At 37.6% G+C, this 17250-nt stretch overlaps 2 protein-coding genes across 3 annotated transcripts in view; one reads left to right on the top strand and one right to left on the bottom strand.

Moving 5' to 3' along the window:
• Positions 1 to 8039, bottom strand: part of ranbp10 (RAN binding protein 10) — a 41672-nt gene extending 33633 nt beyond the window's left edge. The window contains exon 1 of the mRNA XM_041795817.1: positions 7719 to 8039. Within this exon, the coding sequence (XP_041651751.1) occupies positions 7719 to 7917 (199 nt within the window). The 5' untranslated portion in view covers positions 7918 to 8039. The remainder of the gene's footprint in view (positions 1 to 7718) is intronic.
• Positions 8040 to 8722: 683 nt separating this feature from the next.
• tsnaxip1 (translin-associated factor X interacting protein 1) lies at positions 8723 to 14592 on the top strand. Of its 2 annotated transcripts, none has more exons than XM_041796528.1 (9): positions 8723 to 8866; positions 9104 to 9191; positions 9342 to 9482; positions 9566 to 9659; positions 11606 to 11802; positions 11995 to 12136; positions 12624 to 12790; positions 12908 to 13021; positions 14303 to 14592. In XM_041796528.1, the coding sequence occupies exons 1-9, from the start codon at positions 8811 to 8813 to the stop codon at positions 14369 to 14371; spliced, it is 1068 nt and encodes a 355-aa protein (XP_041652462.1). In that variant the 5' UTR covers positions 8723 to 8810; the 3' UTR covers positions 14372 to 14592. The 2 variants fall into 2 exon arrangements, with proteins under 2 accessions (XP_041652462.1, XP_041652464.1); XM_041796530.1 differs by having other exon boundaries at positions 12908 to 12944; positions 14303 to 14399.
• Positions 14593 to 17250: the final 2658 nt, after the last annotated feature.

The following is a 17250-nucleotide window of genomic DNA, read 5'->3' as shown; positions in this document are numbered from 1 at the left end:
AAAGCCCTCTATGGTTACTGAAATAACTTAAAACTGACAAAAGTGAGAAAATAAAAATGCACTGGAAATTAACAAATGAAAATCAGACACTGGTTCGACAGAATCGTTCAAAAAATCAAACTAATGGAAGTGACCTGGACAAAAAAAAGATGGTACCCGTAGAAAAGATTGAAAATAATTTGACCATAGGGACATGTTAAACTGAGGTGGGTCCTGTAGTTAGCAATTATGCTATCATAGTGTGTACCACACTGAACATGGACCACAAAGCTAATAAGAGAGAGTTGTCCCCAGAGATTAGAAAGAAAATTATAGACAAGCATGCTAAAGGTAAAAGCTAAAAGACCATCCCCAAGCAGCCTGATGTTCCTGTGACTACAGTTGCACATGTTATTCAGAAGTTAAGGTCCACTGTAGTCAAACTCCCTGGACATGGCCATAAGAGGAAAATTGGTGACAAATTGAAGAGATGGATAATACAAATGGTAACCAAAGAGCCAAGAACAACTTCCAAAGAGATTAGTAGGTCAAGGTACATCAGTGTAAGAACGCACCAGCCATTGCTATTTGAGCCAAAGTGGACTTAATGGAAGATCACCGATGAAGACTCTACTGTTGAAAGCAAAGAGAGACTGTTTTTTGCCAAAATGCATATTGACAAGCCACAAAGCTTCTGGCAGAATATCCTTTGGACAGATGAGACAAAACTGGAGCTTTTTAGAAAGTCACATCAGCTCTGTGTTCACAGACGCAAAAATGAAGCATACAGAGAAAAGAACATTGTACCTACTGTGAAACATGGAGGAGGCTGGGTTAAGTTCTGGGCTGCTTTGCTGCATCTGGCACAGGGTGTCTTTAATTTGTGCAGAGTACAATGAAATCTAAAGACTATTGAGGCATTTTGGAGCAAAATGTGCTGAAATGTGCCATGTGTCAGAAAGTTTGGTCTCAGTCACAATCCATGGGTCCTCCAACAGGATAATAACCCAAAACACAGCTAAAAACACGCAAGAATGGCTAAGAACAAAACATTGGATTATTTCTGAAGTGTCCTTCTATGAGCCCTGATCTAAATCATATCAAAAATCTGTGGAAGGAGCTGAAACATGCAGTCTGGAGAAGGCACCCTTCATACCTGAGACAGCTGGAGCAGCTTGCTCATGAGGAGTGGGACAAATTGCCTGTCGACAAGTGTAGAAATCTCACTGAGAGCTACAAAAACCACTTGATTGCAAAGATTGCCTAAAAGTGTAGTGCGGCAAAATATAAAATTAAAGGTCCCATCATTTTTGTCCAGGCCCGTTTCATTTTTTTTTTTTTTTTTTTTTTTTTTTTTTAAATAATTCTGTTGAACCACAATCCAAAAGCAAAGTCTGATTTTCATTAGTTAATTTTCAAGAAATGTTTATCTATTGTCACTTTTGTCCCTTCTGAGTTATTTCAGTGACCACTGAGGTTTTTTTTTTTTTAATTAACAGAAGGGTGCCAACAGCTACATGCGTATCTACGTAAAAATCAATATGATCATCCACCACACCAGAGCCCCTAAACATGACATATATGTAAAGATGTCAGCTATTAAATAGTACTGAGAAAACTTTATCAAAGAAAAAAACTGTAACTGCAGAATAAACTTTTCTTAAATGTTATATCAAAAAATAAATGTGAAATGTTGTAGATGGAAGAGTTGGATTTGGTGGTGCTGATCGGTCTTGTTACCAGAAATTACATTTTTTACACAGATCCCCAAAACTTAAAAGACACTTCTGTGGAAAATATGACATCTGTATCTATGGATGTTTTCTAAATCTCTAAGCTGTGGCAAATGGAGGCAATTCAAAAAACACTGCTGCCATCACAACATTATGGGCGACAGTGGGTCAGTGGGTAGAATCAGTCGTCTTGCAGTCAGAAGGTTTTGGGTTTGATCCTCAGCTACTGCAGTCATTTGTAGATGTGTCTTAGGTGAGACATTTAAACTCAATTTTCTCCCATTACTTCATCTGTGGTGTGTAAATAGTTATGGATGCTTTTGAATGGGATTAGCTGATCTGATGGCCAGTTCTCTACTGGAACCTTTGCCATCAGTGTGTGAATGTGGAGTGAGTCAGGTGAAAGGGGTGTGAATGGGTAGGGGTGGCCTATGGTGTAAAAGCGCTTTGAGTAGTCAGAACTATAGAAAAGCACTATACAAGTAGGGTTGGGTATTGTTTGGGTTTTTCTGATACTTACAAAGTCACTGCCATCCAAATCAAACTCTTGCAAATGGTATTAACTGAGGTTATTTTAGTATAGGTTAGAACTTGCAATTCAGGGGTTCCACCATTTCTTTCTTAGTTGATTTACAGTGCTTAAGAGAGATTTTTATTTTAAAAATGCTAAATGGCCAAAACTATGAAAACAAGGCTCCAATTGAATTAAAAGGAAACATACTTCAAAGGTGCTGCATGCTCATGGACCATTAGCATACATTTTCATTTGATATTATAGTAAAACAAAAGAACTAAGAACTCAAAAAATATCTTGGAAAAAAAACAGAAATGTTACTTTTGGCTGAAGTGCTGCAAGGTGCAAGAAACTGATGCAAATAAAAGCTGATGGAGATAGCAGATAACCTAATGTAGGGTCTTACACACAGAACTGTTGACAGGTGGAGTCAATTTTCATAAAATAATTCTAAATGATCTTACAGATATGCAGCTGTACACCACACTGAGTGTGACTTTCAAACAATTTTGAAGTTATTGGTGAGGTTTTGGTTAGACTTCTTGCTGATCAGATAGCTAAAGGGATTGCAGAAGTCCTCACATTTCCAGAAAAGACTGTCTGAAATAAATGCCCCACCTCTAACTGTCAGTAGCCATAAATCAGACAAAAAACTCCTCTTGTGTGAGCTTGGCCTTAGAAGAGCATGAGGTCTAGTAGTAGTTCTATTTAATTCCCATCAGAGCTAGGCCAAGAGTCTAATAAGCATGGTAGCTGAATATACCTGTTTGAGTGTGAGGTCATTTAAAACTGAACAGCCAAAGCTCTTAGCTGCTGCCCTAAATTTTGACAAGATATTCTGATAAGAAAGGGCTCTACTTCAGTGGTTCTCAAATACAGTGTGACATGGCACAGGCAAGTCATGGGAATTTGTATAACCATACGTTATTACCATGGGTGTCCCGATCTCCATCGTATGTATTGGATCGGGGCCGATAAAAGCATTTAAATTGATTGGAGATTGGCAATTTGATCCGATCGGCCCAGCTGATCATTTACATCAGCTGTTGTAAACAGAGCACAATTTACGTCAGGGATAAAACACATCAGTAACACAACAAAGCAGCAGTAGCAACATTAGCATTCCTGTGTTTAAAATGTCAGCAGTGTGAAAAAACTTCAAACATGAGAGTGAAAACAGTCCAGTGGCCACTTGCAGCATCTTTCAAGAGGTGGTAGCAGCAGTGAACACTACAAATTCGATCCATCCTCTCCGAACTAAACATACAGCGGAAAATGTTGACTTCGCTATAGCAACAGGCAGCTTCACCAAAACAACAACTTCTGGACTTTAAGAGAACAGACAAGTACCCTCGAGAGAGTGATAAGGCAAAAAAGATAACAGAAAAAGTGGTTGAATTCTTTGCTTTGAACAACCATCCCATCTCCGTGGTGGAGAATTTGGATTTTTGTCGTCTTCTTGAGCTTTTAGGCCCATGCTATGCCCTGCTGTCTCGACATTACATTACTGACACTGCCTTACCGGAGCTGTACAACAAAGTATGTGACAGTATACTAGAGAATTTAAAAAGCAACTTCGCCGCCGTTAGCTTTACTACAGACAATTAGAGCTCTGATGTTTGCCCCATGTCACTGCTGAGTCTCACTGAACAGTCCTCGACCTTTGAGTTAAAGTGTGCAGTATTTCATGCACGCCAGTTTAGTGGGTCTCACACAGCAGAGCATGTAAAGCAGGCCATCGGGAATGCTGGTGTTCCTAAACAAGAAGCTACACTTAATTTTAAAGTAATAGTGGGTAAAGAAATAAACATGAGGGAGGAAAATGTAATGTGGCAGCTCCAGTTGCACTTTAGAAATGGCACTGTAATAACAAGAGTGCCTTGTATTTGATATTTGGGTTTTATTGCAATGCTAGTGTTTTGGTTTATATCTCAGATTAAAGCTGCTACATTTGAATAGGAATTGTTGTTTTGAATCTGTATGATTCATATGTTTTTGATCCTATTCAAGTTACACTGTTTTGACTTCAGTTTTTGTTGTGACTAATACAGTCAAGTTAATATGCAACTTTATTGCAATTGTATTAAAGTGAAACAGAGCTAATACACCATTTTGAGTAGAAATGTGATTTTGTTTTTTACAACAATGTCGGCTGTACTAAGTTAAATGGAATAAATTTGAGACATCTAGTAGTTATTCTGTTTACTTCAGTTATTTTTTGTAAACAAAAACAATTGAAACTCTAATCTAAGTAATTATGAAATCGGATCGGGACTCGGTATTGGCAGATATTCAATACAAAAGAATCGGATCAGGATCGGAGGCCAAAAGTGCCGATCGGGACAACCCTAGTTATTACTACAACTATATAACAACTTAAGCTACAGTTACATGTTTTAGAGAGGTTATTTTTTTCAGATATGAATATGGTTTGCCTTGAGAATTTAGCTTGATCTCAGGCGTGTCTTTGGTAAAAAGGTTGAAAAACTGTTGCTTTACTTACTAAGGAGGAATGAAACAGACTTGCTTAACCTCTAGAAGTACTTTCAACTATGCTTCTGAGGGTTAAAACAGTCTTTGCATGGTGTCCTGGAGGGTCAGTTCTGGAAGTATGGGCCACATTGGCTCTATGAGCTACTTTTATATGCAGATATAACATTCAACTAAAGCTTTGTCCTCATCCTTGGCACTTTGTCAAGCACTTTCCTACTGATGACAGACCGTTTCAAACTCTGTCACCTAATCCATTTGGTTTTTTTTAAGCACACATTGTCAAACTACAACAAAGTGTAAGAAGAAAGAATTGAAGGATGTCAATTACTCTTCTTTCACTCCAGGACTGTACATCAGATTATTTAAGATAATGTCATTCTGCTAGCTTTTTCTGTCTGTGCAACAACAATGCTTGGGTAGGTTTGCTGTTGAAAGTATATCAGATGGAACAAGAGTTACTGTGCCTTGTTTTGACACACATTTTCATTAACACATGTTTGCATCTTAGCAAGTTGGACATAGTCTGCATCAGGTGGTCACAGCAGCATAAGTTACTTGTGCTTTCCAAGTGTGGTATTGGCTCCATCTCTGTTTTTCACTGATATACCATCTCATCACAATGGTTATGTTTTACACCTTATTTATTGGTAGAGATTTAACTTATTCAATCTATAACAGTAGGGATGCATCAATGCATCGGCTAAACATTGGTATATGCTGATTTTTACCCCAGTGACAACATTGACCATCAGTAGCCAATCTTTATCTGTAGTGTCCAATCAATTGAGGTATTCCGTCTTTGTTTAACAAATGAACTAATATTCAATTTCAGTCCTCCGAAAGTCATTACCATTTGCAGTTTAAAGTTTAGAAATGTCTATAACTTTCAGTCACAAACCTATCAGACATTTGCGTCCACTGTGCACAAAAGGGTATACATATTAACATTGCTGTAGTTTTTGTAAAAATAAATGAATTACATTTAAATGACTACAGATCTTACATTCGTATGGATATTCCAATAACTGTGTTTATATTTGTTTAATTAATGTTTATTTTTATTTTGAAAATTGGTACTTTTATCTAAGTCTGTGCTAAAAAGGATTAGGTTGACACTGCAAGGGCTGAATGAGAGAATTGGCACACCGGTCAAAATAGCATTTAAACCACAAGGGTAAGGGAACCAAGCAGTAGCTAGAACATTCAAAAGGGAGAAATGATCCTACACACTACAGAAACGACCTATTTATATGTCATTCCTGAACAATTATGCAGTGTTACTATATCTCTGCACTTCCAGAGAGAAATGCTCAATGTCAAACATAACCCAAACAGAAATTCACCCTATCTTAAGCTATACATAGGCCAGCATATCATTTTGACATTATTTCACAGCTGTAACAAGTATTTGTAGTTTATCACAAGTGGGAGGATTGTTTAGAATGAAAAACACTAAAACTTAATGTAAGAAAACACATTAATTACAATTCATTGATGCATTCTGAGCATCCACATGTCTAATTGACAGTAGCCTTAAATTATCTAACTATACGTAAAATATGGCAAAATATTCATTTAAACTTTGATTAATCAAGGATACTCCTTTATTTTTCTGTCTTGCCATCTTGATCTTCACAAATAATTGACTCCCCTAATATGAAAAGGTGGCAGCCAGAAACACAACTGTGTGTGTGCAAAGTGAGCTTTTCAAAATGGTTTTAACAACCTACCAGCATCCTCTCATCTTGTGCATATTTAGCTGATGTGAACAGCCAACAGAGCTCAGTTTGGCCTTGCGATGCCTCTGTGGAGACTGAGATACAGGACTAACTTGCCACTGAGGGGCTGCCCTGACGTGCTGCCTGACGAAAAACATTGAGGCAAAAGATTGAAAACAGAACTTCCCATAGATGTCACCTTCTTTTGATTTAGGATCTGGATGCATAAAATAAGCATGAACGAAGGCCATATTATCAGGTTGTGGCTATCACATTGATTGCGACCATCTTCAGACGTAAAATGTTTATGTTATCTTGAAACTGCCAGTGTCTGCGGTTGGTGATGATTTATTTCATGATCGGTGAATTTGGCCTAATGTAATGCGCAAAGGCCTTTCCCCATCAGCAGCTGTTGAAAACGAGCTGCCTGTTTGACGATGTTCATGAGACTGTGGAGTTTGAGGCACAACTGTCTGGGCCGGTTGCTTTCAGGCTGGAAAAATGACAGTATCCCAGATATACCATAAAAAATACTAACCCTGGAAAGCGCGAGATAAAAGCAGTGACATTTAACTCTATTTTTCTGGCATATATTGGTAGAAAACGGTACAATGGAAGAATTAGCCTCAGTGCTACATTATAATACGTTAATAACAAGTTTGACCAGTATCCATCTTGTAGCTACCTTATCCTCCGGTGTTCATACAACGTCAGTCAAAGGAATAGCTTCGTTAGCTAATGTTAGCTTGATAGCACAAAGCTAAGTGGTGTATTTGCTCAAAAGATAGCTTACTGTAAGCTAGCTTTTGAGTGTTGAATGCGTTCAGCGGGCATGTTGTCAAAATAGAGTCTATATGTCGTTATTGTTGGCAATTGTAGTCCAATGTACAGGCCTTGGATAACGACAGATAAGGTAAATGCAAACGAGAAACACCACAAATAGTAAATAAACAAAGGAGAGGATGTGATGTTGAAGGTGAATTTAGGTATGATGGTAATAAGACCAACTGCCGGGGTTAGCGAGTTCACTGTCACCCATCTGGGCATTCCTTTGCTCAAAACAAAGCAAGGTTACAGGACAGGAGAGGCAGCTCAGACTAGATTTACCAGGAGTGCACACTCGCATACACAATCAACATAATCGCATACTGTGTGTGAGTACTGTGTGCGCAAGGGAGACATAGAACCCCTCGCAAAAGCACGGTGACAGATACGAGCTGAGACCATCTGCAGCTGCGACTAAAGATGTTCACACTGATGGGGCTAAGGTAGCTCTCTAACCTTTGTAATGGACCCGCAGGTTGTTCTGTGACAGCCCAATGTAGCTGTATTTATCCTTGGGGCTCCAGGATCGGGGTAAAGGGGTCTCTTCCTCGTTCACAGCCGGGTAGAGCCGTTTCAGCCGCTCGTTCAGCTCGTGCTCCTGGTAATTAAAAGCAGGATCCACTAATGGCAGGCTTCCCGCTCCAAGCTCTGCCATTTTTGGCTTTAGTTGGATATCTTATTATTCCTTTCTTTGTGTCCAAAGCCCCGTGTCAGTCCGTTGGAGCTGTAGGCTGAGAGTGAGAGGGACTGAGGGGAGAAAATAGCAGTGGTGTGACATCCCCGGATAAGCAGCAGAATGCACTGTAGGCTAGAGCAGTGCCTTTTGGGTACTGTAGTTCACGTGCGTGCTTGAGTTTTTGATACCATGTCTAGAAATGCCTACACAACCCTCCCTTGGTTATCATGTTTAAGCGTTTCCATTGAAATGGGAGCTAGAAAATGCAGTATATCTAGTATATTTTGTTAAAGTGATATAGGGAAAGAAGCAAAGATCCTTTATAAAGTACAAACTAGATCCAAATAATTGCAAACACTGAAAGCATTTTTCCAAAACGACAAAAACACTTTTCTTACAGGAGGTTACTACTTTTGAAAAACTGCCTCTAAAGCACAACTTAATGTCTTATCCCTGTAGTGCCTATGGCTTACTCTTATGTCCACAGTTAAAAAGACAGGTTTGCGTCTGAAGTAGCTTATCTAGGCCTACTGGTTTACTTATTTATTCACTTTCATGTTTGATACTGAAAGTGGTCAGGGTTAATGGTTTACACACTAAATCCTCTTTAAAAAACTATCTTCATGTTGTCTTGTATAAAAGTTCCATCTTATAGCTACAATTTGAAATAAAGACAGGCACGTCGCGGCCTACTAAGTTGGTCTTTCCGCATGCTCCACCCTCGTTACCAGGGAAACCCAATTACAATGCTGTGATCAGTGTTGCCTCAGAGCTGAAGGCAATCTTGAGCTAAACAGCAAAAACTGTTTCGCACAAGACAATAATAAAGAGGTTGTCATGGTAACAGTTGGCACGCTATTTAACACTCAGAAATGTCTCTAGACAGCGAAATTAAATTTCCACCCCAAACACATCCACAGAAAAAGAGGTAAGTGATCACTGGCATATCATTCAGCTAAAATTCTGTAAAGATCTCTGTTGGCCTGATGGTGTAAGCCTCTATAAGTTTTAATCATTCTAACTAACTTTTTTATATAGCATTGTATTATAATTGTTAAAATGGCAAAGATTATAATTTTGATAATAATAATCCCAATAACTTTATTAGCCTATGTGCTTACTAATTTAGCATGTTTTAAATTTTTGGTCTTACTGCTGGCTTTAGTACACAAACTTACTGTGTCCAATCATCAGAGGAAGAGAAAGATGTGGAAAATGCTGAGGCTCAGTCTGTACAGCTTGCAGCAAAAAAGGTGACGTAAATAAGATTCATGAAACCTGGCTGACACTAACAGCCTACATATCAAATGTACAATCACTTTTCTCTGCCTTTTATATTGTCACAGCAAAGCCAAAGTTGTGTATTTATGTTTGTGTGTCTATTTTTTTGATCATCCCTTTAGTTGTCCTGGATGGATACTAGTTACATTTATGTTAGCTCAGAGAGAAAGCCACTACTCCTAATTCAGTTGGAAAGTTATTTGAACAATGAACTACAAACTATCAGCTTTCACCAGCCAAAATTTCAAGAACTAAAATTACAGGTGCTGTTATTGTTTTATAGACACACCATTTCCAGATTTCTTGTCAAAGAGACCATACTCACATATCCTTTGCTTTCCTGCAGGTCTACCGCAACATCTTTGGACATTTGATTAAAGAGTTCAAAACCTACCAATCCCTTTTGTCTGCAATCAAAAAGGAATATGAAAACACTTTAGGTTAGTGACTCCTGTAATAAGTCTGCCTGATTATTTTTCTGTCTTATTTTTTTTTCTTAACTTTGTATTTATGAGTTTTCTCAGTCACTGAAATTCCCTAAAAGTTTGTTTTGTTGCAATTGATGTTATACAAAATGTTTGCATGAAACTATTTTTTTTCAAAGTTCATTTGTACCCATTTTTACCACATGGGTAAAATTTACCCAAAAAGAAAGCGCTCATCTTCCCTTTTTTATTCACCCCAGTAGATAAACAATAGATCAGTGATCATCAACTGCAGCTGGGCCATATCAAGCCCCCTAAAGCTTCCCAGCTAGCCCCCAAAAGACTATCAAATACAGAAAACATATGGTTTTAGGGCATCTTTTGTCTTAATATCCCTAGCTATGAAATCAACCCCAAAAATGATCAATATTGAACAATTTTCATCAGGAATGACTCTCGCTTGACCCATTTTTACTGAAATCAACCTGTCGGCATAATAAACATAACTCAACAAACTCGTCATGATTAAGTCCTCAGGTTTTTTGTCTACTTTCCCCTTTATGCTTTCGGAGAGTGCAATTTTCTATACCTGAGCTTTAAAAGAAAAGACCTGTTCCCTGCATGTTTTTTTTTTTACCAATCAGGACACAGAAAAGTGGTGTCAGTCCCACTGATTGACAACATGGCAACCCCCAGAAATATGGTGCTATTTCTAAATCGCTTCCCTGTGGTTGGCTGCAGTATAGGCGGTAGGGGCTGATCTCACTGTTAATGCCTCAAAATGGAAGGAAATACAAATACTGATACTATAATATGATAATTAGACCAAAACATTTATCTAATTTTGTTTATTGCATAAAACACCTTCCTTCTATTGCTGCACTACCTGAACAAAAGTCATAGATCAGCCTTCAACATGGGATAAAAGACATTGTGAAATATTAATAGATTTGTTTAATACTTGAAGTGAAAAAGAATCTGATGCCTGAACAGATCACAGACTAATAACATTGCTGATAAAATGTTCGGGATGACATATAGACAACACACTTGGAGACTATGTAGAGCAAGCAGCTTACCTAACTAGCATGTCTTTGGGTCATGGTGTAAACCAGAGTACCTGTAGAGGGCCCATTCATGCAACAACATGTAAACTCCACATAAAGACCCCTGTCTGGCTGTGGGTTTGCGAATCTTTGCTGGGAGGTGACAAAGCTAACCCCTCATCAGTTCGTTGCCAAAAGAGATTTTTTAAGATATGGTAAAGAAAAGTTTCCCTTTCGGAAAATAGAACAGAATTCTTCAGGGTGCTATGATTTAGTAAGTTAGAATGCATGCATGCATGCATGCATGTTAAAGAGAATAATTATTTATTCAAAAGTTCTGTGGGACTGAAGCCATAATTCTCATTTCTGAGGCTGAAAATTAGCTTTATTCAAAAGCTCTAATCTACGCTTCTAATTTACCGTAAGCAACATTATTAAATTAATATAAAAATGCCCATCTCATTTGGTTTTTTTTTTTTCTTATTTTTTAAATGTTGACATGCCATGAGTTTGATCATAAAATTAGTTAGAACTAGGATGCATCCTCTATTATAAGTGAAGTTCCTTGCCGGACAGTAAAACAAATACTCAGACCAATCCTTACAATTCCATGTTTCTTTAAGTCCACATTTTAATACATTTTTTATGAAAGCGTAGAATTTAAAGGATGATGCTTAAAATTGGCAAAAATAAGCTTGATGTTTAATCTAAAAGTTTAGAGTTTTCTGAGAATTTACTGTAGTCAAAATCAGAAACTTTTGTGCTTAAAAAATGTTACCTTTAGAAACAAGTACTCTGTCAAAAGTAAAAACTGTAGTGCTAGTAAAAGACACCTGCAGCAAATTAATAATCAAAACCTTCAGTTTTGGATTTATTCTTTTAAAGTTGATAATTTGAATGCATTAATCTGTTTAGAGTGTCAGCAGGATCAAATCCAAAAACTGGAACCACTGCAGTCCCGCCTGAGGCTGGTAACAGAAGAATGTGATAGGAAGATTCAAGATCGCTTGGAAGAAGAGCAAGCAGTGATTGGAGCCTTAAAACGGGAGAATCAGCAACTGCAAAAGGATCTTGAGGCTATGAGGGCTAAAGAAAAAGCTATGCAGAGAGTGGTATTTCAAAGTGTTCAAAAATGTTTGAAATATCTACCTGTGTATAAATTTTAATGTTTATAAGAAATAAAAAACATTTGATACTCCCTAATTATTCTTAGAATTTAGTTTGAGCCTCTGTTGTGATAGCACGGACTGGATTAGAATTATGCAATGTTTTCTCACATAACCCCCTCTTTTATTCCTCTCAAGGTGGACCAACTGCAGGCTGAAGTCTCCAACCAATATCTGCAGTACAGAGAGGAGCGTGATGCTCGTAAGCTGCTGATGTGGCAGCTCAATGATCTAACAGGAGACTCTGTAAAGAAGGAGGATCCTGCAGAAATTAATACAGGTACTAAACCACTAGAGGATTATTCAAACAGTCAGTAGTAAAATGCTGAAAATTACACAGTTTTATTATTGAGTCAAGGTTTTTTAACTTAATGCCTTCTCGTCTAAGATATAACAGCTTGATTGGGTAAAACAAAACATCAACCAGCACCTGCTAGGCTCTCTAATTCACATTCTTAAATACTTTATTTAATCCGTCTAAAATCTGAAATTCTGACAAAATAATGCACTGGGAAATTTTACTGTTGTTTTTGTGGGCTTAAGTCATTGACCTGGTCCAAGGACTGATCCTGCTTCATATTTACTGTACAAACATGAAAGGGATAAATCCTGTCATCTAAATTTCGACAAGAAAATAAATGGTCCTGTATCTCAAAACACAAGCCATGGCCTATCCTTTATGATGAATTTTAAATGTATGAGGTGTAGCTGTTCTTTTGTATTACAAGAATGCTAAGATGTGCATGTTTTGGATTGTTATTTTGAAGAAGAGAATAAAGACACTTTGGAGCTTCAGCTCACACTGAAGATGTGTCGGAAAGACCTGACCAAAGCCCAGGAGGAGCTGGTCAAAATGAAGATGGATCATTGGGATATGGTGCCAAGATGCAAGTGGGACACCCTGACTCAAACACACACACAGACCCTCCTGCAGGTAGCATATAAAGACACATATTGCGTAGAACCAACAAGCATGTTTAGGTACTTAGATTTACCGATTCCAAACCTTACCAGCTTTCAACACTTTCTTGTGTCTTTTGTGATTGTCCAGCTGAAGACGCTCCAGGGCGACTTTGATCAACTGAAGAGTGAGTATGACACTCTGCTAGAGCTCCACACAAGAGGCAAAATAAAGAATGGAGTACAAGACCCCATCCGTGTGCAGGTACTTCAGAGTGCTCAAAATAATCATGAGCTAAAAGTTGTGATAAGAGGTTATGAAGTGGTGCCTCCAAATATTTTGACTAATGTGATTATGTGAAAGCATTTGGCAGTTCATTTGTGTGGCTGATTAATTTTCAAGCAAAGATAAAATAATCCAAAAAATAATCCTTAAAAGATATAGACAGGTGCTTTGTAGGTAGGGAGGGTAGAGCAACACATTTGAGGGAAAATTTATTGAACCACACTTATTTGTTGTCTTAACAAGAGTATGTATGAGAGGGTCAACACCACTTTTAGGTTAGCCTGTTCAGTATGATGCTGCAGCCTGGGAACAGTTTTAGAAGCCTTTACTAGACCTGGAATGGTTACTGGTATATTTTTGTCCTATGGTAAAAAACAAAAAAGTTTTCCAGCAACTACAATTACGCAATGCAATATTGTTCTGTTTATATACCAAACTGAATGATGAGTTGAGATTTTGTCTTGGGCCATACCACCATTAGAAGTAGGTTTTTGAATACTTTAAACAATTTAAAATATGTTGTAATTTGAGATATTTACATGCTGGTTGCTGTCCTTATGTTTAAGGGTTGTATTTTAGTCTGTATGTGTGTCCATATGTGTGTATGTTTGTTCAGACTATTTTTGTGGAATGATGTCTCAAGAGTAATATGAGTTATTTTCTTTAAACTTGGAACAAATGGACATCCTGACTTGAGAAGGTCAATGTCATTTGGGCATCATATTCATTCGTCACTTTTGAATGTGATATCTCAAGACTGCTTTGAGAAATCTTCTCCAGACTCTCCATTAATGTCCACTCTGACTCAGTGATGAACTGTTTAGATTTGGAGGTCATAGGTCATAGGTAAAGGTCATGGGGCTTCATGTTCATACCTTGCTTGTGAATGCAATATCTCAAAATTTCCAAAAGTGTCAGTGCTGACTCAAGGGTAGATGAAGTATATTTTAAATTTACAAGGCAAACCTCAAAAACCACAACAGCCCTTCTTTTTGACGCATCACTGAACTGTCACTCTATAAACTGGCATAGGATCACCAGACAGAAGATGTTTCATGTGTTTATGGTAAATTTAGGTAAATTTATCACTAATCACATTGAACTATACATTTATTAAAGGCCAGCCATTTTTATGAAATATTGAAATCTGTATAACCTACAATATCCGCTATCCTGAGTTATATGAATCCTTTGGATGTCTGTTTTTTTTGTTTCTTTCTTTCTTTCTTTTTTTTTTTTTTGCCTTTTTTGTGTATATAGGTTGGAACTGAGGAAGGGAAACCCACGGAGTACAACCAAGAAAATAGACAGGCTGATGGCCTCAACTGAGAGCAAACCAGACAGCAATGACATCTTCTCTAAGAGACTTGACACCCCTCTGCAAACCAGCAGTCTATCTGTGTCTTTTCAGGCTGGTTTTGGTGTTATGCAGTTCATGTGAGCTGATCCTTAACTTGCACCTGGAGCCACTGTTAGACTTTAACTTTCCTTCTGAGAAATCATTTAATTGCATATAAGAGGTATTGTGAACAGTTCTCTTGTTGAATAAATACTGAATAATTGAATTGTATTGTTTTTACAGATATTAACAAAAGCGTTCCGAATCTGGTGTTTTGTTCACTCTTAATTTTCTGGACAGTTCTGAAAAACTTATCAAATACTACATGATTAATTATTTTGATTGGTCAGTAAGAAGGTAGGTGGGCTTGCTAGCCTAAAGAATTGTAAAATGTGAAATTCTTATGGCAAGTAAGCCAAAATAATTCCTTAAGAATAATTAATTGCTGCAATTACACATTTAACCCTATTGAAATAACTGCTATGTTTTGTGCATTTATATAATCATATTGTGCCTGAAGCTGTGTGCAAGAGAAGAATGATGATGGAAGAATAAAGATCCGATTGAATTTTGCTTTTGAATCATAAAATTTAAAACTATGTATGACGTAAAACATTTGTCTTACATACAAACTGGCAAGACAAAGTGTAAAGATGATTTAGACTTCCCATCTCAAGTTGCTATGAACAAGATTGGGAGTGCTCAGTAATGCAAGGGGCTACTAGGGGTATTATTTTGTGGTGGAAAAAGAACACAACTGTTGCTCTCAAATTAAAGTATAGTTACTTTGGTAAAATGTACTAAAGTAAAAGTACTGGTCTTTAAAACTACTAAAGTAAAAGTAAAAAACATTCAACTTAAATTTTACTTGAAGTACTGAGTAACTACTGGGGAGTTGTACTGTGAAACATGATTTGTATTTATTGGTAAAGACAACAGGAGAAAAGATCTCCAACCAGGTTGTTCAGGCAGAGTCACCCCTCTGTAGTAAAGTAAATTCCACAGCAAAATGGACTGTTAATTTAACCCCTGTAGTGTTAAATTTAATGATTTAAAATTGCTTGTGTTTGACCACACTACATATAGTTAAACTATATGTTTGAAGTACTGAATATTTTACAGACATGACAGAGCTGTGGTAACTCTTGAAAATCTGTGTCTAGGTGGGTCTCTTTTGGCAAGAACAAAGCAGAAGGCCAACTCTAACCCTAACTCAGTTGATAACTTCACTCAGAGTTCACTCCAGTTTTTGCTGTGTACAACAGCTGTTTTGAAATGTGATGTGGGATCTTCCTTTGCTGTTTGCTAGTATAAAGTCAATAGAGGTGGAAAAAGGTAGGCAAGTATTGTTCTCAAGTAAAAGTACAGTTAGACTGGTTAACACTTACTTAAGCAGAAGTAAAGTTAGGCTACTTATTTCCAAACATACTCAAAAAAGTTCAAGTACATAGAAAAACAGCTAATTACAGTAGTTTGAGTAAATTTAATTAGTTACTTTTCACCCCTGGCATTATTTGATTTCAAAAAAATGGTTACTAGGGGTGTACCTGACAATGGATGTACAGTCAAATTTCATTACACAGATGCTCCCTATAGTTGACTAACTTTCAAATGCATTTTCACTCATTGATCCATATTCTCACTCGCAAAGTAAGAGATAAACCACATAATTGTGTGAAAATTTGGTTTTTGGCAACATTTGCATATCCCATATTTCCTAATCCATCTTTGCTGATACTGATATGTACAAGGTGCAGCCTGAAGCCTGATTTATGCTTCTGCGTCGCTGACCATTCGAAGTTCTGCGTAGAGGGAACGAATCGCTCTGCAATTCACCGCCATGCCGCTAGGGGGTGTGGCTGTGTGTGTGTGTGTGTGTGTGTGTGTGTGTGTGTGTAGTTTCACATCCGAATCCTTGTTTATCTTCTGGTCATGGCGACTGAGGTGGAGTGGGTGTGTTTAGAGTAGGAGCTAATCAATATTGGCGAATAAATTCTTTTGTTGCAAATTTTGAAGCTCAGGCGACAGGGAAGACGTTTGCGGAGGTGGTCTGTACAACCACTAAACCAGTCGAGGTTGAGAACGGGTGAATTTACCCCACTGGTTCGCCCACTGAGGGACCTGGATGACGTTTTGACTGGACCAATCACAGCCCTTGCGGTCTGCGTCACCGCAACGCATAGTTAGAATTTTTTGGCGGTGCGCGTCGACGCAGAGGGCAACGCGCAGCTATGCTGTGGATGCGACGCAGAAGCATAAATCAGTATTTAGACTCAATAGATTTATTATTTGTCTTATAAGGTGAAGTGGGGGATGGTAAATGTGTTTGTTACTCATCTTTTTTTTTCTTCAGAAGTTGAAGCTTTCATGCGTCTTTTATCCTTATTTTAAAGTATATTTTTCCATTATTATATTTGCATGGTTTTAATGCAGTACTCCTCCTCCTAGATAGTGACTGTGGTATTACTGCAAGCTGTTTGCTAACTGCCATTAAACAAAAAAAGAAAACAGTTTGGTCCAATAACACAACTGAACTCAGAAAATCATTTTACTTTTCTTAACTCAGAAAGAGATCTATTTTACTGATCTATTAAACGTTGTGTTGTTGAATAAAACATAATTTAATAAATTTGAATTAACACCAAGCAATGGCATACTAACCTGACATGCCAGATGGATGGAAAAAAACACAGTGTGATTGGATGAACGTTCTGTCTGTCACATCTCTATGAGCCAATAAGAGCAAAATAACACGTGATGTAGCAGCTATCGAGCTGCATGTGTGCAGCTACAGAGGAATAACGCGAAACATGGAAACTATAGACATATAAGTACTCGGCTTTTGTCGTTTTTGAAAAGAAAACAACAC

The sequence above is a fragment of the Cheilinus undulatus genome, linkage group 9 (genome assembly GCF_018320785.1).
Source record: "Cheilinus undulatus linkage group 9, ASM1832078v1, whole genome shotgun sequence".
NCBI classification, from domain to species: domain Eukaryota; kingdom Metazoa; phylum Chordata; class Actinopteri; order Labriformes; family Labridae; genus Cheilinus; species Cheilinus undulatus.
Note: the sequence above shows the minus strand (reverse complement) of the source record. Positions and strands in the feature narration are given on the sequence as shown.